The sequence below is a fragment of the Nerophis lumbriciformis genome, linkage group LG27, assembly GCF_033978685.3.
Source record: "Nerophis lumbriciformis linkage group LG27, RoL_Nlum_v2.1, whole genome shotgun sequence".
NCBI classification, from domain to species: domain Eukaryota; kingdom Metazoa; phylum Chordata; class Actinopteri; order Syngnathiformes; family Syngnathidae; genus Nerophis; species Nerophis lumbriciformis.
This window is the reverse complement of record NC_084574.2, coordinates 32,912,045-32,934,744: the sequence shown is the minus strand read 5'-3', so window position 1 is coordinate 32,934,744 and position 22,700 is coordinate 32,912,045. Positions and strand designations below refer to the sequence as shown.

The window sequence follows — 22,700 nt, the reverse complement described above, 5'->3', positions numbered from 1 at the left end:
TCTCTCCATCCGCACACGGATTACTATTTCACAGCAACTGCCTAAAGACTTTTAAGAAAAGCTGGCTACTTTCCGTGCATATTGTAAAAACAAGATAGCTGAAAAAAAGATCCGGCCAGAGAACATTACCGTATCAACATGGACGAGGTTCCACTGACTTTTGATATTCCTGTGAACCGCACTGTGGATACAACGGGAGCACGTACGGTGAATATTCGCACCACAGGGAATGAGAAGTCATCCTTCACTGTGGTTCTAGCTTGCCATGCTAATGGCCAGAAACTTCCACCCATGGTGATATTCAAAAGGAAGACCTTGCCAAAAGAGACCTTTCCAGCCGGCGTCATCATAAAAGCTAACTCGAAGGGATGGATGGATGAAGAAAAGATGAGCGAGTGGTTAAGGTAAGTTTACGCGAAGAGGCCGGGTGGCTTTTTTCACGCAGCTCCGTCCATGTTGATATACGACTCCATGCGCGCCCACATCACGCTGGTTTTTAATATATTATTAAAGTTTGACTGACCTATCTGACTGTTTTTTTGACATTCCTTTAGCGCAGTTAGATGCGGCTTATAACACGGGGCGGCTTATAGGTGGACAAAGTTTTGAAATATGCCGTTCATTGAAGGCGCGGCTTATAACCCAGGGCGCCTTATGGTGCGGAAAATACGGTAGCTCGTCTGCAGCAAGTAAATATTAGCCTAGCATCGTTGTCATCTCAGCTGTGTGAATTACAATAAACATTTGACATTACGAATTAGAAGAAACATTTGTAAGAGTTTATAGTGGCGAGAAAATATTAGGACAAGAAAAAGTTTGCGTGCTAATTTTTGTTACAAATTCAGGGCTTGATTCCTGAGTACAATTAGCGATTGCCGATCAATTAATTAATCCTGCACCTTGCAGAGTGAAAGCGACGATTCACAGGAGAAAATCCAGAAGGCCGGAAACAGCGCGCTGCGGAAGGGGAACACGAAGGAGTAGAAGGGGTACGCTCTATCCGTCACGTTGTAGAACGTAGCCGAGCCCGCGTCCAAATCCAGCAACACCCCGACGCGTCTGGGATTAGGGTTAGCGAGAACGACCTCGTCGCCGTTGTGCCAAGCCGACAGTTTGACGTCAAACCATTCCACGCACCAGGACTGATTGTTGCGGCCCAGTCGACTGGAGGGACCCTTGCGGTTGATGCTGTTATAAGCCAACCCGATGGCGGTGAAGTTGTTGTTAACCATTCGGACCTCCCAGTAGTGGCGTCCGGTGGTGAAGCTCTGATTAGCGAGCACCTGAGAGCACATGGCGAAGCGCTGAGGGTTGTCGCGGATATTTGCAGGTTCAGGCTGGTTGGACACGGACACCACGGTGAAGCCCTCGGTTAGGATGAGACGTTTGTGGGCCGTCTGGGAATTAAACGTGAGTTCCCTGCCGTCTGGAAGTACAGAAGAAAGGCAACTTAGAAGGGGAACTGCACTTTTTGGGGAATTTTGCCTATTGTTCACAATCATTATGAAAGACATGACGGATGGATTTTTTTTTTTTTTAATGCATTCTAAATATTAAATGTAAATTAAAGTCCACTTACAGCAAAGCCAATGGGAGCTCCACTATTTCACCCATAAAATCCAATCAATAATCATTCAAAAAGTGTCAACATTTCATGACTTGAATATTAACCAAGTATTAGTGATATTGTTATTATCAGCATACTTGCCAACCCTCCCGGATTTTCCGGGAGACTCCCGAAATTCAGCGCCTCTCCCGAAAACCTCCCGGGACAAATTTTCTCCCGAAAATCTCCCGAAATTCAGGCGGAGCTGGAGGCCACGCCCCCTCCAGCTCCATGCGGACCTGAGTGACGTGTTGACAGCCTGTTGTACATACACATGTGACCCACCCATAATGTGTCACATTTTTGTGTTGATTTATTTAGTTTATTTTGTGGTTTGAATTCGTTTTTGGAGCTGTCATTCCATATTTATCAGTATTCACATTGGTCAGTAGGGGGCAGTAGGGCGTTTCTTCCCAATTGAATGCTACCACCTGCAGACCGGAAGTGTCTTGTCATTCTGATGAGCGCGACCAGTCTGTGAACAATTGAAACGTCCTGTGTGCTTTTTCCTCCTGTATAACAGGTTAGTTTTGGTGAATCAACTCACTGAATAATATCCATTTGATCTTTATAAGTTTAAGTACACATTCTGATGGTGGAGCCTAACTCTAAAGTGTTTGGGAGTTGTAGTTTGTATTTGTGAATGAATCCAGTGCACAGCTGCAGTAATCAATACAAAATGGCGACGTGAGTGCGCAATGTTTATAGAGGAACTTCTGATCCTAATTCAGACTCCCAAATTAGAGCTCCCGTTGTCTTATTGAATTTATAATGTATATTTGTATAATGTGTGTGTTCTCAAATAGTGACAGAGAATAGAACAAGGATGGACAATTCAACCCTTAACTCAACAATGAGTAGAGGAGTGTTATGTGTGTGTATATGTGTAAATAAATGAACACTGAAATTCAAGTATTTATTTAATTTATTTATATATATATATATATATATATATATATATGTGTGTATATATAGCTAGAATTTACTGAAAGTCAATTATTTCTTATATATATATATATATATATATATATATATCTTAACCACGCCCCCAACCACGCCCCCCGACCACGCCCCCCGCCCCCCACCTCCCACCTCCCGAAATCGGAGGTCTCAAGGTTGGCAAGTATGATTATCAGTGTTGGGTTAGTTACTGAAAACCAGTAACTAGTTACTTTATTTCAAAAGTAACTCAGTTACTTACACCAAAAAGTAATGCGTTACTGTGAAAAGTAACTATTTACCGTATTTTTCGGACTATAAGTTGCAGTTTTTTTCATAGTTTGGCCGGATGTGTGCGACTTATACTCAGGAGCGACTTATGTGTGAAATGATTAACACATTACCGTAAAATATTAAATAATATTATTTAGCTCATTCACGTAAGAGACTAGACCAGGGGTCGGCAACCCGCGGCTCTTTGATCACTCTGATGCGGCTCAGCAGCTTACTTGCTGAACCCCCCAATTGTCCCGTGAGACTTCCAGATTTCAGTGCCTATAGCAGAAAACCGATTTTCACCCTTAAAGCTATATTAAGAGCGTGTCGTGATGGTACAACATTTGGCGCCCTCTACAATATGTATTGACAGCGTGCCAGCCCAACACTTGTTATACAATTTACATCTTCTGCTTGCACACATACTTAACAGTAAGGCATACTTGGTCAACAGCCACACAGGTTACACTGACGGTGATCATATAAAACAACTTTAACACTCTTACTAATAATGCGCCACACTTTGAACCAAAACCAAACAAGAATGACAAACACATTTCGGGAGAACATCTGCACCTTAACACAACATAAACACAACAGAACAAACACCCAGAATCCCTTGCAGCCCTGACTTTTCCGGGCTACATTATACACCCCTGCTACCACCAAACCCTGCCCCCACCCCAAGCCTGCTCCCTCACACATGAACCCCCCAAACCCCCCCTCTCTGTGCGTCGGTTGAGGTAGCGGGGGTGTATAATGTAGCCCGGAAGAGTTAGGGCTGCATGGGATTCTGGGTATTTGTCCTGTTGTGTTTATGTTGTGTTACGGTGCAGATGTTCTCCCGAAATGTGTTTGTCATTCTTGTTTGGTGTGGGTTCACAGTGTGGCGCATTATTAGTAAGAGTGTTAAAGTTTTTTTTATACCGCCTCCGTCAGTGTAACCTGTGTGGTTGTTGAACAAGTATGCCTTGCTGTCACCTACGTGAGCAAGCGGAAGCATCATACAACATGTGGCTGAATCAGGCACGCTGGTTGTAGAGGGCGCTGTATCATCACGGCACGCATGACGCTGACTAGCGCTATTCATTCAAAACCCGCGTGCCGCACCAGCTTAAAAATTCCATATAAAAGGTGTGGGCAGCGTGTCTGGACCCCTGGTTAATACATAGCACAAAGCAAAAAACAATTTTTATATACAGTGTTATTTCATTTAAAATTCCAAAAAATTTTGCGGCTCCCATTGTTTTCTATAATTTGTGAAACTGGTCAAAATGGCTCTTTGACTGGTAAAGGTTGCCGACCCCTGGACTAGACGTATAAGATTTCATGGGATTTAGCGATTAGGAGTGACAGATTGTTTGGTAAACGTATAGCATGTTCTATATGTTATAGTTATTTGAATGACTCTTACCATAATATGTTACGTTAACATACCAGGCACCTTCTCAGTTGGTTATTTATGCCTCATATAACGTACACTTATTCAGCCTGTTGTTCACTATTCTTTATTTATTTTAAATTGCCTTTCAAATGTCTATTCTTGGTGTTGGGTTTTATCAAACAAATTTCCCCCAAAAATGCGACTTATGTTTTTTTTTCTCTTTATTATGCATTTTCGGCAGATGCGACTTATACTCCGGAAAATACGGTATATCATGTTTATAAAACCTCAATATGATCAAAATACGTAAATATTAAATGTTATTATAAATGTGCACGTTACTACATTACATACAGTACAGGCCAAAAGTTTGGACACACCTTCTCATTCAATTTGTTTTCTTTATTTTCATGACTATTTACATTGTAGATTGTCACTGAAGGCATCAAAACTATGAATGAACACATGTGGAGTTATGTACTTAACAAAAAAAGGTGAAAGAACTGAAAAAATGTTTTATATTCTATCCATCCATCCATCCATCCATCCATCTTCTTCCGCTTATCCGAGGTCGGGTCGCGGGGGCAGCAGCCTAAGCAGGGAAGCCCAGACTTCCCTCTCCCCAGCCACTTCGTCTAGCTCTTCCTGTGGGACCCCGAGGCGTTCCCAGGCCAGCCGGGAGACATAGTCTTCCCAACGTGTCCTGGGTCTTCCCCGCGGCCTCCTACCGGTCGGACGTGCCCTAAACACCTCCCTAGGGAGGCGTTCGGGTGGCATCCTGACCAGATGCCCGGACCACCTCATCTGGCTCCTCTCGATGTGGAGGAGCAGCGGCTTTACTTTGAGCTCCTCCCGGATGGCAGAGCTTCTCACCCTATCTCTAAGGGAGAGCCCCGCCACCCGGCGGAGGAAACTCATTTCGGCCGCTTGTACCCGTGATCTTGTCCTTTCGGTCATAACCCAAAGCTCATGACCATAGGTGAGGATGGGAACGTAGATCGACCGGTAAATTGAGAGCTTTGCCTTCCGGCTCAGCTCCTTCTTCACCACAACGGATCGATACAGCGTCCGCATTACTGAAGACGCCGCACCGATCCGCCTGTCGATCTCACCATCCACTCTTCCCTCACTCGTGAACAAGACTCCGAGGTACTTGAACTCCTCCACTTGGGGCAAGATCTCCTCCCCAACCCGGAGACGGCACTCCACCCTTTTCCGGGCGAGAACCATGGACTCGGACTTGGAGGTGCTGATTCTCATCCCAGTCGCTTCACACTCGGCTGCGAACCGATCCAGTGACAGCTGAAGATCCTGGCCAGATGAAGCCATCTGGACCACATCATCTGCAAAAAGCAGAGACCTAATCCTGCAGCCACCAAACCAGATCCCCTCAACGCCTTGACTGCGCCTAGAAATTCTGTCCATAAAAGTTATGAACAGAATCGGTGACAAAGGGCAGCCTTGGCGGAGTCCAACCCTCACTGGAAACGTGTCCGACTTACTGCCGGCAATGCGGACCAAGCTCTGGCACTGAGCATACAGGGAGCGGACTGCCACAATCAGACAGTCCGATACCCCATACTCTCTGAGCACTCCCCACAGGACTTCCCGAGGGACATGGTCGAATGCCTTCTCCAAGTCCACAAAACACATGTAGACCGGTTGGGCAAACTCCCATGCACCCTCAAGGACCCTGCCGAGAGTAGGTCCACAGTTCCACGACCAGGCCGAAAACCACACTGTTCCTCCTGAATCCGAGGTTCGACTATCCGGCGTAGCCTCCTCTCCAGTACACCTGAATAGACCTTACCGGGAAGGCTGAGGAGTGTGATCCCACGATAGTTAGAGCACACCCTCCGGTTCCCCTTCTTAAAGAGAGGAACCACCACCCCGGTCTGCCAATCCAGAGGTACCGCCCCCGATGTCCACGCGATGCTGCAGAGTCTTGTCAACCAAGACAGTCCCACAGCATCCAGAGCCTTAAGGAACTCTGGGCGGATCTCATCTACGCCTGGGGCCTTGCCACCGAGGAGCTTTTTAACTACCTCAGCAACCTCAGCCCCAGAAATAGGAGCGCCCACCACAGACTCCCCAGGCACTGCTTCCTCATAAGAAGACGTGTTGGTGGGATTGAGGAGGTCTTCGAAGTATTCCCTCCACCGATCCACAACATCCGCAGTCGAGGTCAGCAGAACACCATCCCCGCCATACACGGTGTTGATAGTGCACTGCTTCCCCTTCCTGAGACGGTGGATGGTGGTCCAGAATTGCTTCGAAGCCGTCCGAAAGTCGTTTTCCATGGTTTTATATTCTAGTTTCTTCAAAATAGCCACCCTTTGCTCTGATTACTTTTTCGCACACTCTTGGCATTCTCTCGATGAGCTTCAAATGATTTTCACTTCACAGGTGTGCTTGAAGCTCATCGAGAGAATGCCAAGAGTGTGCAAAGCAGTAATCAGAGCAAAGGGTGGCTATTTTGAAGAAACTAGAATATAAAACATGTTTTCAGTTTTCACCTTTTTTTTGTTAAGTACATAACTCCACATGTGTTCATTCATAGTTTTGATGCCTTCAGTGACAATCTACAATGTAAATAGTCATGAAAATAAAAGACAACGCATTAGATGAGAAGGTGTGTCCAAATTTTGGCCTGTACTGTACAACGTACATCATGTTTATAAAGCCTTCATGGAGGTGTTTGAATGTTTTTTTTAAGGGTAGCTATTTAATATTTAGAATGCAAAAAAAAAAAACATCCATCGTCGTGTCTTTCATAAAAAAGGGCAGTTCCCCTTTAAGAGTGTGCAAAGACTCCAAAAAACTTACACTTCAGAAGGTTGTGTCTTTTCTCAGCAGATGTCATACTTGTTGGAAGGTCCATCACTCCTACAAAATGACATGGAAGTGTTGACTTCAATCTCACACCTATGTGTGCCTTTATTGCACTACTGTTTTACTCAAGGGTGTAACAGTACACAATAAATATGCGTTGGTACATACCTCATTTTTAAATGTGACCTATTAAATTTATTCTTGGTTTTTTGGATTGTATTTTGGACTCAGCTTCACGTGATTACCCTCACAGAAAGCTTTGTAGATCTGCATCACTCCTTTGTATTTCCTGCAGCTATCAATTTGTTTAAAACCCATGTAATTTATTCATTTGTCCAATTGAGTACTCAAATAAGAAACTTTCTAGCGTCCATGAGTATTTTAGAGATACCGTATTTTCCGCACTATAAGGCGCACCTAAAAACCACAAATTTTCTCAAAAGCTGACAGTGCGGCTTATAATCCGGTGCGCTTTATATATGGATTAATATTAAGATTCATTTTCATAAAGTTTCGGTCTCGCAACTACGGTAAACAGCCGCCATCTTTTTTCCCCGTAGAAGAGGAAGTGCTTCTTCTTCTACGCAAGCAACCGCCAAGGTAAGCACCCGCCCCCATAGAACAGGAAGCGCTTCTTCTTCTACTGTAAGCAACCACCCGCCCGCGTAGAAGAAGAAGAAGTGCGCGGATATTACGTTTCATTTCCTTTGTGTGTTTACATCTGTAAAGACCACAAAATGGCGACAGCTTTCCGGTTCATGAAAAGACGCAATCTCTCCATCCGCACACGGACTACTATTTCACAGCAACTGCCTAAAGACTTTCAAGAAAAGCTGGCTACTTTCCGTGCATATTGTAAAAACAAGATAGCTGAAAAAAAGATCCGGCCAGAGAACATTATCAACATGGACGAGGTTCCACTGACTTTTGATATTCCTGTGAACCGCACTGTGGATACAACGGGAGCACGTACGGTGAATATTCGCACCACAGGGAATGAGAAGTCATCCTTCACTGTGGTTCTAGCTTGCCATGCTAATGGCCAGAAACTTCCACCCATGGTGATATTCAAAAGGAAGACCTTGCCAAAAGAGACCTTTCCAGCCGGCGTCATCATAAAAGCTAACTCGAAGGGATGGATGAATGAAGAAAAGATGAGCGAGTGGTTAAGGTAAGTTTACGCGAAGAGGCCGGGTGGCTTTTTTCACGCAGCTCCGTCCATGTTGATATACGACTCCATGCGCGCCCACATCACGCTGGTTTTTAATATATTATTAAAGTTTGACTGACCTATCTGACTGTTTTTTTGACATTCCTTTAGCGCAGTTAGATGCGGCTTACAACACGGGGCGGCTTATAGGTGGACAAAGTTTTGAAATATGCCGTTCATTGAAGGCGCGGCTTATAACCCAGGGCGCCTTATGGTGCGGAAAATACGGTAATAGCTGAAATAAACAAGATTTTTTCTAATGACCTTTATTCTTTCTACAAAACCCAAAACCAGTGAAGTTGGCACGTTGTGTAAATGGTAAATAAAAACAGAATACAATGATTTGTAAATCCTTTTCAACTCATATTCAATTGAATAGACTGCAAAGACAAGATATTTAATGTTGGAACTGGTAAACTTTATTTTTTGCAAATATTTGCTCATTTGGAATTTGGTGCCACCAACATGTCTCAAAAAAGCTGGCACAAGTGGCAAAAAGACTGAGAAAGTTGAGGAATGCTCATCAAACACACCCCACATGAATTGATTTTCGTGGACCCCGACTTAAACAAGTTGAAAAACTTATTGGGGTGTTACCATTTAGTGGTCAATTGTACAGAATATGTACTGTGCTGTGCAATTTACTAATACAAGTTTCAATCAATCAATCAATCAACAGGATAATTGGGAACAGGTGGGTGCCATGATTGGGTATAAAAGCAGCTTCCATGAAATGCTCAGTCATTCACAACCAAGGATGGGGTGAGGGTCACCACTTTGTCAACAAATCGACGTCCCACTGGGGCATACTTGCCAACCTTGAGACCTCCGATTTCGGGAGGTGGGGGGTAGGGGCGTGGTCGGGGGTGGGGCAGGGCGTGGTTGGGGGCATGGTTAAGAGGGGAGGAGTATATTGACAGCTAGAATTCACTAAGTCAAGTATTTCATACATATATACAGGTAAAAGCCAGTAAATTAGAATATTTTGAAAAACTTGATTTATTTCAGTAATTGCATTCAAAAGGTGTAACTTGTACATTATATTTATTCATTGCACACAGACTGATGCATTCAAATGTTTATTTCATTTAATTTTGATGATTTGAAGTGGCAACAAAGGAAAATCCAAAATTCCGTGTGTCACAAAATTAGAATATTACTTAAGGCTAATACAAAAAAGGGATTTTTAGAAATGTTGGCCAACTGAAAAGTATGAAAATGAAAAATATGAGCATGTACAATACTCAATACTTGGTTGGAGCTCCTTTTGCCTCAATTACTGCGTTAATGCGGCATGGCATGGAGTCGATGAGTTTCTGGCACTGCTCAGGTGTTATGAGAGCCCAGGTTGCTCTGATAGTGGCCTTCAACTCTTCTGCGTTTTTGGGTCTGGCATTCTGCATCTTCCTTTTCACAATACCCCACAGATTTTCTATGGGGCTAAGGTCAGGGGAGTTGGCGGGCCAATTTAGAACAGAAATACCATGGTCCGTAAACCAGGCACGGGTAGATTTTGCGCTGTGTGCAGGCGCCAAGTCCTGTTGGAACTTGAAATCTCCATCTCCATAGAGCAGGTCAGCAGCAGGAAGCATGAAGTGCTCTAAAACTTGCTGGTAGACGGCTGCGTTGACCCTGGATCTCAGGAAACAGAGTGGACCGACACCAGCAGATGACATGGCACCCCAAAACATCACTGATGGTGGAAACTTTACACTAGACTTCAGGCAACGTGGATCCTGTGCCTCTCCTGTCTTCCTCCAGACTCTGGGACCTCGATTTCCAAAGGAAATGCAAAATTTGCATGGTTGGGTGATGGTTTGGGGTGCCACGCCGCATTAACGCAGTAATTGAGGCAAAAGGAGCTCCAACCAAGTATTGAGTATTGTACATGCTCATATTTTTCATTTTCATACTTTTCAGTTGGCCAACATTTCTAAAAATCCCTTTTTTGTATTAGCCTTAAGTAATATTCTAATTTTGTGACACACGGAATTTTGGATTTTCATTTGTTGCCACTTCAAATCATCAAAATTAAATGAAATAAACATTTGAATGCATCAGTCTGTGTGCAATGAATAAATATAATGTACAAGTTACACCTTTTGAATGCAATTACTGAAATAAATCAAGTTTTTCAAAATATTCTAATTTACTGGCTTTTACCTGTATATCTACATCCTGAAAATATGCAAAAAAAACTGTGTTTAGATAATTGATACTTCAAACTTGCATAAATAAATCTTAAGGAATATAACATAACTTGGCTTCTGAGAGCTTCAAAATGTAATGAATAAAATGCTAAAGTTGTTGATAAACAAGCAATTATTTTAATAATTAAATATGGTAATTTTAAAAGAACTATTATGATAATTTAAAATTAATTATTTCAAATATGTTTATTTTAATGTATAATTCTAATGCCTGGATGTAATAAGGAGTCAAAAAAAACACAAATAAAAATACAATAAATTTTGATGTTTTCAGCAAAATATAGTAAAAATGTATTTAGTTTTTTTTTTTTTAAATTAATAAATATATTTATTTTTAGGTAAGATAAACATAATAATACAATTTATCTCTTGTCTGGATGATTTAGTTCTTGTTACCCTGTTGTCCTCCCGTTGTGAAAAAAGGCTGTCCTCACTCAGGTCCGCATGGAGCTGGAGGGGGCGTGGCCTCCAGCTCCGGCTGAAAATCGGGAGTTTTTCGGGAGAATATTTGTCCCGGGAGGTTTTCGGGAGAGGCGCTGAATTTCAGGAGTCTCCCGGAAAATTCGGGAGGGTTGGCAAGTATGCACTGGGGTGAGTTTTTCCTTGCCCTTATGTGGGCTTTGTACCGAGGATGTCGTTGTGGCTTGTGCAGCCCTTTGAGACACTTGTGATTTAGGGCTATATAAATAAACATTCATTGATTGAGATGCGTTCTTCTTGTCAGTTGGCTGCAAGTCCAGTGGTTTCAGAAGAGAGCCGAACATCGATAAGGTACTTTGCAAGGTTGATGCTGGCACGGGAACCAGTGATGGTGACCTGTCTGCCAGTGGAACCCTCCACAGGATCCGCAATCGTAATCTGGGCACCTGACATCTGGCGAATCTCGTTGATCCTTGCACCCTGACGGCCAATGATGCAACCCATGAGTTTGTTTGAAAGTGTGAGCTCAAGAGAGACAGTTTGTGCAGATGCGTACATCCCAGCCTGGAAGACCTGGTTTATCTGTGCAATAGGGAAGGGGCTCTGCTGCATGGCCCGCTGGTGAAGTTTGGTGAGATCAGGCTGAGGAATGGCGTGCTGCCCTTGGACAGCGTACGCCTGACCACCTGCAAAAATCACAGGAGAGCCTAAGGGTTTGGGTCGGTATGGGATGGTCACTCCCTTTGGAGGAGACTCAAGCATGACGACACTGATCTGCTTGACACACTCGATGATGGACTGTGGGGTGCCTGCAACAGTGATAGCACGCTCTGTTGAGTTGGGCAACATCTTGTTCAACGGTTTAAGAACAACATTTCTCAACCAGCTATTTCACCATCGACGGTCCGTAATATCATCAAAAGGTTCAGAGAATCTAGAGAAATCACTGCACGTAAGCAGAAAAGGCTGAAAACCGACATTGAATGCCCGTGACCTTTGATCCCTCAGGCGGTACTGCATCAAAAAGCGACATCAGTGTGAAAAGGATATCACCACACACTCTTCAGAAAACCACTGTCAGTAACTTCAGTTTGTCGCTACATCTGTAAGTGCAAGTTAAAACTCTACTATGCAAAGCGATAGCCATTTATCAACAACACCCAGAAACATCCGCCGGCTTCGCTGGGCCCGAGCTCATCTAAGATGGACTGATGCAAAGTGGAAAAGTGTTCTGTGGTCTGACGAGTCCACATTTCAAATTGTTTTTGGAAACTGTGGACGTTGTGTCTTCCGGACCAAAGAGGAAAAGAGCCATCCGGATTGTTATAGGGGCAAAGTTGAAAAGCCAGCATCTGTGATGGTATGGGGGTGTATTAGTGCCCAAGGCATGGGTAACTTACACATCTGTGAAGGCACCATTAATGCTGAAAGGTACATACAGGTTTTGGAGCAACATACAGTATGTTGCAAACCAAGCAACGTCTTTTTCATAGACGCCCCTGCTTATTTCAGCAAGACAATGCCAAGCCACATTCTGCAGATGTTACAACAGCGTGGCTTCATAGTGAAAGAGTGTGGGTACTAGACTGGCCTGCCTCCCATTGAAAATGTGTGGCGCATTATGAAGCCTAAAATATCACAACAGAGACCCCGGACTGGTGAACAACTTAAGCTGTACATCAAGCAAGAATGGGAAAGAATTCCACCTGAAAAGCTTCAAAAATTGGTCTCCTCAGTTCCCAAACGTTTACTGAGTGTTGTTAAAAGGAAAGGCCATGTAGCACAGTGGTAAAAATGCCCCTGTGCCAACTTTTTTGCAATGTGTTGCTGCCATTAAATTCTTAGTTAATGATTATTTGCAAAAAAAAAAATGTTTCTCAGTTTCAACATTAAGTATATTGTCTTTGCAGTCTATTAAATTGAATATACCGTAAGTTGAAAAGGATTTGCAAATCATTGTATTCTGTTTTTATTTACTATTTACACAACGTGCCAACTTGACTGGTTTTGTAGACAGCAGAGCCGCACACAGAACTAAAATGGCAGACTAAAATCATTTACCGTACATGGACATGCCCATATAAGCAAGTCCTGCACACATTGATATCAATGCGACCCCACTTTATAAAAAAAAAAAGGAAAAAAAGATATGAACCTCATTATTTGACATTTTAGCATTGTTTTAGTGTATTGACTATTTGAATACAGCGTGTTAATCTACTGCCATTCTGACACGTGACCAATTCTTACAAATGTGTGCTTAGTTTGCAAAACAAATTCCACCAAACGCTCCCGTACTTCAATGTTCTGCCATTCACAAGTAAGAAGACACTCTCTGTGATACAGTGCATCCGGAATGTATTCACAACACTTTACTTTCTCCACATTTTGTTATGGTACAGCTTTTTTCCAAAATGGAATCAATTAATTTTACCCTCAACATTCTACAGACAATAACCCATAATGGCAATGTGAAAAGTTGTTTTTTATTTTGCAAATTAATGATAAATAAAAAAAACTAAGAAATCATGTGTACGTAAGTATTCACAGCCTTTGCTCAACACTTTGTTGATGCACCTTTGGCAGCAATTACAGCCTCAAGTCCTTTTGAATACGATGCCACCTATCTTTGGTCAGTTTCACCCATTCCTCTTTGCAGCACCTCTCAAGCTCCATCAGGTTGGATAGGAAGCGTTGGTTTTTATCCAGGATGTTTCTGTACATTGCTGCATTCATCTTTCCCTCTATCCTGACTCGTCTTCTAGTTCCTGCTGCTGAAAAACACCCCCACAGCATGATGCTACCACCACTATGCTTCACTGTAGGGATGGTATTGGCGGTGCCTGTTTTCCGCCAAAGAGTACAATCTTTGTCTCATCAGACCAGATCATTTTTTGTCTCTCATGGTCTAAGAGTCTTTCAGGTGCACTTTTGGCAAACGTTTTACTCAGAAATGGCTTCCGTCTGGCAACTCTACCATGCACACCTGATTGGTGGATTGCTGCAGAGATGGTTGTCCTTCTGGAAGGTTCTCCTCTCTCCACAGAGGAATGCTGTAGCTCTGACAGAGTGACCATCGGGTTCTTGGTCACCTCTCTGACTAGACTAAGATGAATGCAGCAATATACGGAGACATTCTGGATGAAAACCAACACTTCCCATCCAACCTGATGGAGCTTAAGAGTGAATAATTATGTACATGTGCGTTTGATAATTTTTAATGCATTTGAATTTCCCCAAAAAAGTTTTCACATTGTCATTATGGGGTATTGTGTGTAGAATTTTGAGGACAGAAGTAATTTATTCCATTTTGTAATAAGGCTAACAAAATGTGGAAAAAGAAGTGCTGTGAATACATCCATCCATCCATCTTCTTCCGCTTATCCGAGGTCGGGTCGCGGGGGCAGCAGCTTAAGCAGGGAAGCCCAGACTTCCCTCTCCCCAGCCACTTCGTCCAGCTCTTCCTGTGGGACCCCGAGGCGTTCCCAGGCCAGCCGGGAGACATAGTCTTCCCAACGTGTCCTGGGTCTTCCCCGCGGCCTCCTACCGGTGGGACATGCCCTAAACACCTCCCTAGGGAGGCGTTCGGGTGGCATCCTGACCAGATGCCCGAACCACCTCATCTGGCTCCTCTCGATGTGGAGGAGCAGCGGCTTTACTTTGAGCTCCCCCCGGATGGCAGAGCTTCTCACCCTATCTCTAAGGGAGAGCCCCGCCACCCGGCGGAGGAAACTCATTTCCCCGCAACCCGTGATCTTGTCCTTTCGGTCATAACCCAAAGCTCATGACCATAGGTGAGGATGGGAACGTAGATCGACCGGTAAATTGAGAGCTTTGCCTTCCTGCTCAGCTCCTTCTTCACCACAACGGATCAATACAGCGTCCGCATTACTGAAGACGCCGCACCGATCCGCCTGTCGATCTCACCATCCACTCTTCCCCCACTCGTGAACAAGACTCCGAGGTACTTGAACTCCTCCACTTGGGGCAAGATCTCCTCCCCAACCCGGAGATGGCACTCCACCCTTTTCCGGGCGAGAACCATGGACTCGGACTTGGAGGTGCTGATTCTCATCCCAGTCGCTTCACACTCAGCTGCGAACCGATCCAGTGAGAGCTGAAGATCCTGGCCAGATGAAGCCATCAGGACCACATCATCTGCAAAAAGCAGAGACCTAATCCTGCAGCCACCAAACCAGATCCCCTCAACGCCTTGACTGCGCCTAGAAATTCTGTCCATAAAAGTTATGAACAGAATCGGTGACAAAGGGCAGCCTTGGCGGAGTCCAACCCTCACTGGAAACGTGTCCGACTTACTACCGGCAATGCGGACCAAGCTCTGGCACTGATCATACAGGGAGCGGACTGCCACAATCAGACAGTCCGATACCCCGTACTCTCTGAGCACTCCCCACAGGACTTCCCGAGGGACACGGTCGAATGCCTTCTCCAAGTCCACAAAACACATGTAGACTGGTTGGGCAAACTCCCATGCACCCTCAAGGACCCTGCCGAGAGTATAGAGCTGGTCCACAGTTCCACGACCAGGACGAAAACCACACTGTTCCTCCTGAATCCGAGGTTCGACTATCCGGAGTAGCCTCCTCTCCAGTACACCTGAATAGACCTTACCGGGAAGGCTGAGGAGTGTGATCCCACGATAGTTAGAACACACCCTCCGGTTCCCCTTCTTAAAGAGAGGAACCACCACCCCGTGCTGTGAATACTTTCTGGATATTTATTGTTTATAGTGCTTGTTCACCGCTTGGGTTCCGACACATTGCACGTAGGCTTTCCATGAGAACATTGCGCAACTATTTCGTATGAGATGATGTAGGTTATATGAAGGTTCCATAGAAAAAATAACCCCTCGTATTTACAAACCCCGTTTCCATGAGTTGGGAAATTGTGTTAATGTAAATATAAACGGAATACAATGATTTGCAAATCCTTTTCAACCCATATTCAATTGAATGCACTACAAAGACAAGATATTTGATGTTCAAACTCATAAACTTTATTTTTTTTTGCAAATAATAATTAACTTAGAATTTCATGGCTGCAACACGTGCCAAAGTAGTTGGGAAAGGGCATGTTCACCACTGTGTTACATGGCCTTTCCTTTTAACAACACTCGTTTGGGAACTGAGGAGACACATTTTTTAAGCTTCTCAGGTGGAATTCTTTCCCATTCTTGCTTGATGTACAGCTTAAGTTGTTCAACATTCCGGGGGTCTCCGTTGTGGTAATTTAGGCTTCATAATGCGCCACCCATTTTCAATGGGAGACAGGTCTGGACTACAGGCAGGCCAGTCTAGTACCCGCACTCTTACTATGAAGCCACGTTGATGTAACACGTGGCTTGGCATTGTCTTGCTGAAATAAGCAGGGGCGTCCATGGTAACGTTGCTTGGATGGTAACATATGTTGCTCCAAATCCTGTATGTACCTTTCAGCATTAATGGTGCCTTCACAGGTGTGTAAGTTACCCATGTCTTGGGCACTAATACACCCCCATACCATCACAGATGCTGGCTTTTCAACTTTGCGCCTATAACAATCCGAATGGTTCTTTTCCTCTTTGGTCCGGAGGACACGACGTCCACAGTTTCCAAAAACTATTTGAAATGTGGACTCGTCAGACCACAGAACACTTTTCCACTTTGTATCAGTCCATCTTAGATGAGCTCAGGCCCAGCGAAGCCGACGGCGTTTCTGGGTGTTGTTGATAAACGGTTTTCGCTTTGCATAGAAGAGATTGAACTTGCACTTACAAATGTAGCGACCAACTGTAGTTACTGACAGTAGGTTTCTGAAGTGTTCCTGAGCCCATGTGGTGATATCCTTTACACACTGATGTCGCTTGTTGATGCAGTACAGCCTGAGGGATCGAAGGTCACGGGCTTAGCTGCTTACGTGCAGTGATTTCTCCAGATTCTCTGAACCCTTTGATGATATTACGGACCGTAGATGGTGAAATCCCTAAATTCCTTGCAATAGCTGCTTTGAGAAAGGTTTTTCTTAAACTGTTCAACATTTTGCTCACGCATTTGTTGACAAAGTGGTGACCCTCGGTCCATCCTTGTTTGTGAATGACTGAGCCTTTCATGGAATCTACTTTTATACCCAATCATGGCACCCACCTGTTCCCAATTAGCCTGTTCACCTGTGGGATGTTCCAAATAAGTGTTTGATGAGCATTCCTCAACTTTATCAGTATTTATTGCCACCTTTCCCAACTTCTTTGTCACGTGTTGCTGGCATCAAGTTAATGATTATTTTCAAAAAAAAAAATGTTTATCAGTTTGAACATCAAATATGTTGTCTTTGTAGCATATTCAACTGAATATGGGTTGAAAAGGATTTGCAAATCATTGTATTCTGTTTATATTTACATCTAACACAATTTCCCAACTCATATGGAAACGGGGTTTGTAGGTAAAGGTCTACCTGTTTTTAGGGGCGGTCCAGAAGCATGGGCGCTCAGTTTTGCTTTCCCATCAACCTCCAAGAGATTCTCCATTGAACGAAACTTTTTTTTTAATTCATTCTTGCCATTTTTCGGCACTGAGGTCAGCTTTTTTTCTAAAAGGAAAAAAAAAATGACAGCATTAGATAACAAGTGTGACTTTAAGTCCATTGACAGAAAATCGAATTGTTTCTTACTTTGGTGTGTCTTCTTGTCAGCGTTGACTTGAAGGGGCTTAGTTGCCAGCAAAGGGGGGTTGTTTGGCGGCCATCTTTTAGGTGTGTTCTTCTCTTTATTGTCCTTGGTGTCTTCTTCTGAGGTCATATGGTGTAGAGAAATCACAAATAATATTGTTCATCATTGTTTATGACAGGCGTCAAACAACATTTTTTTTAATGAAAGCTCATTTTAAAGCCTCTCGACAATTCTAATACTTAAAACGTTGTCAAATATTACAATTTAACATACAAAACAATGTGATGTAACAATGCTAATAAGGCTACGTTCACTTTGTGCAAACGGAGTCAACATTTTCTTAAAATTATTTTAAGAAAATATAACACCAGCAAGTTTAAACATCAGAAGCAACTAAAAATGCAAAAAAACATCATCAATAAAGCCAAGAAGGCCCTCATCAGAGAGCGCATAAGGACGACGGCAAACACAATTGACATCATGAACGTGGAAATAAAGAAACAAATGGACACATTAATATCACAATACCAACTGATCACCACATGGATGAGGTCATTCCCACACACATGGTCCATCCATTCTATACCACCTGTCCCTCTCGGGGTTTGGTACGGCCATGTATATCATGTTAAGACTTTTACTGCACTGCTTCAAACCCTTGTAAACAATAGAGCAGTGGTTCTTAACCTGGGTTCGATCGAACCCTAGGGGTTCGGTGAGTCGGCCTCAGGGGTTCGGCGGACCCTCCGCCGCGGAAGGCGAGACACATCCATCCATCCATCCATCCATCCATCTTCTTCCGCTTATCCGAGGTCGGGTCGCGGGGGCAGCAGCCTAAGCAGGGAAGCCCAGACTTCCCTCTCCCCAGCCACTTCGTCCAGCTCTTCCTGTGGGACCCCGAGGCGTTCCCAGGCCAGCCGGGAGACATAGTCTTCCCAACGTGTCCTGGGTCTTCCCCGCGGCCTCCTACCGGTCGGACGTGCCCTAAACACCTCCCTAGGGAGGCGTTCGGGTGGCATCCTGACCAGATGCCCGAACCACCTCATCTGGCTCCTCTCGATGTGGAGGAGCAGCGGCTTTACTTTGAGCTCCCCCCGGATGGCAGAGCTTCTCACCCTATCTCTAAGGGAGAGCCCCGCCACCCGGCAGAGGAAACTCATTTTGGCCGCTTGTACCCGTGATCTTGTCCTTTCGGTCATAACCCAAAGCTCATGACCACAGGTGAGGATGGGAACGTAGATCGACCGGTAAATTGAGAGCTTTGCCTTCCGGCTCAGCTCCTTCTTCACCACAACGGATCGATACAGCGTCCGCATTACTGAAGACGCCGCACCGATCCGCCTGTCGATCTCACGATCCACTCTTCCCTCACTCGTGAACAAGACTCCGAGGTACTTGAACTCCTCCACTTGGGGCAAGATCTCCTCCCCAACCCGGAGATGGCACTCCACCCTTTTCCGGGCGAGAACCATGGACTCGGACTTGGAGGTGCTGATTCTCATCCCAGTTGCGTCACACTCGGCTGCGAACCGATCAAGTGAGAGCTGAAGATCCTGGCCAGATGAAGCCATCAGGACCACATCATCTGCAAAAAGCAGAGACCTAATCCTGCAGCCACCAAACCAGATCCCCTCAACGCCTTGACTGCGCCTAGAAATTCTGTCCATAAAAGTTATGAACAGAATCGGTGACAAAGGGCAGCCTTGGCGGAGTCCAACCCTCACTGGAAACGTGTCCGACTTACTGCCGGCAATGCCGGACCAAGCTCTGGCACTGAGCATACAGGGAGCGGACTGCCACAATCAGACAGTCCGACACCCCGTACTCTCTGAGCACTCCCCACAGGACTTCCCGAGGGACACGGTCGAATGCCTTCTCCAAGTCCACAAAACACATGTAGACTGGTTGGGCAAACTCCCATGCACCCTCAAGGACCCTGCCGAGAGTATAGAGCTGGTCCACAGTTATAACTCATCGTGTAAATAAAAACTTCTCCCTATCGGCATATTATGGATACGGCAACAGCAGAAGTCACACTGATTTGCAGGTGTGTAATTTGTTTTGAGTTCATGCACTGTGTTGGTTTTGTTCTTTGAACAAGGTGATGTTTGCGCATGGTTCATTTTGTGCACCTTTGTCTTGAATTTGAAAAAAATATATATATATATATTAGAGATGCGCGGATAGGCAATTATTTCATCCGCAACCGCATCAGAAAGTCGTCAACCATCCGCCATCCACCCGATCTAACATTTAATCAGAACCGCACCCGCCCGCACCCGCCTGTTGTTATATATCTAATATAGACGATGCAAGGCATTAGTGAGGTTATAAAGCTTTTGCCTGTTAAAGAAAGGCGACTGATCCAATGCAGCACAGACATTCGCGTGCCACGCTGTCACGGCCCAGACGCACACCAGTGCGCAATCATATGGGAGCCGCGCTGAGCGCACCTCCAAGCGCGTCTCGCTGCCGGCGACGGCCGGGTATGGGCCCGACGCTCCAGCGCCATCCATTTTCAGGGCTAGTTGATTCGGCAGGTGGGTTGTTACACACTCCTTAGCGGGTTCCGACTTCCATGGCCACCGTCCTGCTGTCTATATCAACCAGGGTGAGCCCCACCCCTTTCGTGAGCGCACTGCGCGCGGAGTGACCCCTGTTACGCGCCCCCGGCAACAGGGGTGGCGGGCAGGTAAGCTGCGCGGGCGGAATGACCCCTGTCACGAGCCCCCGGCCACGGGGGTGGCGGGCAGGTAAGCTGCTTACCTGCTGCGTGTGACGCCGGCCGCGGCGAAAGCGGACGAGGCGGGGTGTCGGTGCGGTGGGCGCGGTGGTGACCCTGGACGTGCGTCGGGCCTTTCTCGCGGATCGCCTCAGCTACGGCTCCCGGTGGGGCCCTCTCGGGGGAAGGGGCCTCGGTCCCGGACCCCGGCGAGGCGTCCCTTCTCCGCTCCGTAAAAGTGTCCATCTCTTTTTTCTTTTTTTCTTCTGTTGTGGCATATGCTGCAGGTGCCTGCTCGTTTTTCGTATGTGGGTAACAACATTTAACTATGTATATATATTTCCCAATTGGTTTAACTGCCACCCGCCTGAATCTATTTAAAATCCAATTTTTTTTAATTTCAACCGCCCGACCCGACCCGCGGATAAAATCTAATTTTTTTTTATTTCAACCGCCCGATCCGCAGATAATCCGCGGACTCTGCGGTTGTGTCCGCAGACCGCGCATCTCTAATATATATATATATATCTTCTTTTTTTTTCACTAAAGAAGGGTTCGGTGAATGCGCATATGAAACTGGTGGGGTTCGGTACCTCCAACAAGGTTAAGAACCACTGCAATAGAGGCTATACAGTAAACTATGTTAAATTGCTAACGTAATAACGGATTATAATACTAACTGGTCCACTGCCAAACACAGTAGGCACTAGGGTTGTCCCGATACCAATATTTTGGTACTGGTACCAAAATGTATTTCGATACTTTTCTAAATAAAAGGGACCACAAAAAATGGCATTATTGGCTTTATTATAACAAAAGATTCTTAGGGTACATTAAACATATGTTTCTTATTGGAAGTTTGTCCTTAAATAAAATAGTGAACATACAAGACAACTTGTCTTTCAGTAGTAAGTAAGCAAACACATTTTGCCTAATTTAGCTGCTGACATATGCAGTAACATATTGTGTCATTTTCCATTCTATTATTGGATCTAAATTATTAAGGACAAGTGGTAGAAAATGAATTATTAATCTACTTGTTCATTTACTGTTAATATCTGCTTACTTTCTCTTGTCAACATGTTCTATCTATGCTGAATGAAATGTGGCGGTAATTTTACTGTTGGCCTTGGCTTGCATCAAAGTAGGTTTATGCCATATATAATATATATTATTATATATAATTATTTGGATGGTGGTCCGTGCGGTCAAACTAGACATTTTAGCAGGGTAATGCCAACAATCTGTCTTGACTCCCGACGAAATTATATATACTGCTGCGTAACTTTACAAATACATTTGGCTAATGGACATTAGTAAAATATGGCATAATTACTTAGTAAAGCATCTTGCAAGAAGCATAAACAAGAGAAACCTACATTTGAAGTTCCTTGCACTAGGATTCGGATTAGGCTGCGTATCTGGCAACCTCAGTCATGGAGAGTGGGAGGGGACTACAGAATTTTGGCCACATTACTACATATGGCACCTTTAACTGTTATTATAAAACTGCCCGTTACTACATTACATATATACTTACATCATGTATATTTAAAACCCTAATGGTGTTTGGATGTTTTTTATGGGCTCTATAGGCAGAATTAAACGGCTACCATAGGCTCCATTGTAAGCGACTTTTTAAAGCATTGTATTTAATATTTAGAATGCAATAAAAATATATATAATTATTGTGAACAATAGGCAACATTCAAAAAAAGTGCAGTTCCCTTTTAAGTTATAAGTAAGGCACGTTTTACTTCAGATGAGGCTGACAGTTTGTTTAGTGACTTAAAGCAACCAACAACAGAGCATTTTCTTCATTTGGTTTCATCGTGGAAATGTTGAGGTTCAACCAATCCTACATAAATTGAAAATGGCTGACTCGCAAAAGGATGTTTGAGTACATTTCTACCATTTATGGATAATCCGCTGACGTCGCACTTGGGGCAAATTCCAAACAAACCGTTGGGAGGAAGTATAAAGAAAGGCAAGACTGTTTAACAAATATCTCCGCAGTGCCTCCACGGTTTGACTTCACATTTTCGGGATGTATCCAGATCCCAAATATACATAAGCAGGTACCATCGGGTGGTTTTGCATAATAGGGCTCGTTAAACATACAGTATGTAACATCATACACCTTTGGAATGAATTAGTAGTCCACCCATGCATCCATCCATTTTCTACCGCTTATCCCAGGGGTGCTCACACTTTTTCTGCAGGCGAGCTACTCTTTTCAATTGATCAAGTCGTGGGGATCTACCTCATTCATATACAGGTAAAAGCCAGTAAATTAGAATATTTTGAAAAACTTGATTTATTTCAGTAATTGCATTCAAAAGGTGTAACTTGTACATTATATTTATTCATTGCACACAGACTGATGCATTCAAATGTTTATTTCATTTAATTTTGATGATTTGAAGTGGCAACAAAT

The 22,700-nt window shown here is 44.3% G+C and overlaps 1 protein-coding gene across 3 annotated transcripts in view; it reads right to left on the bottom strand.

Moving 5' to 3' along the window:
- Window positions 1-258: 258 nt before the first annotated feature.
- Window positions 259-22,700, bottom strand: part of trim25 (tripartite motif containing 25) — a 52,220-nt gene continuing 29,778 nt past the window's right edge. Inside the window, exons 5-8 of one of the 3 annotated variants that reach the window (XM_072916428.1) lie at window positions 17,544-17,657; window positions 17,327-17,462; window positions 7,032-7,093; window positions 259-1,426 (exon numbers count right to left, since the gene is read on the bottom strand). In XM_072916428.1, the coding sequence (XP_072772529.1) occupies window positions 888-1,426; window positions 7,032-7,093; window positions 17,327-17,462; window positions 17,544-17,657 (851 nt within the window). In that variant the 3' untranslated portion in view covers window positions 259-887. Of the gene's footprint in view, window positions 1,427-7,031; window positions 7,094-10,674; window positions 11,564-17,326; window positions 17,463-17,543; window positions 17,661-22,700 lie in introns of those variants that run through there. The other 2 variants (XM_072916427.1, XM_061988046.2) reach the window with 2 other exon arrangements.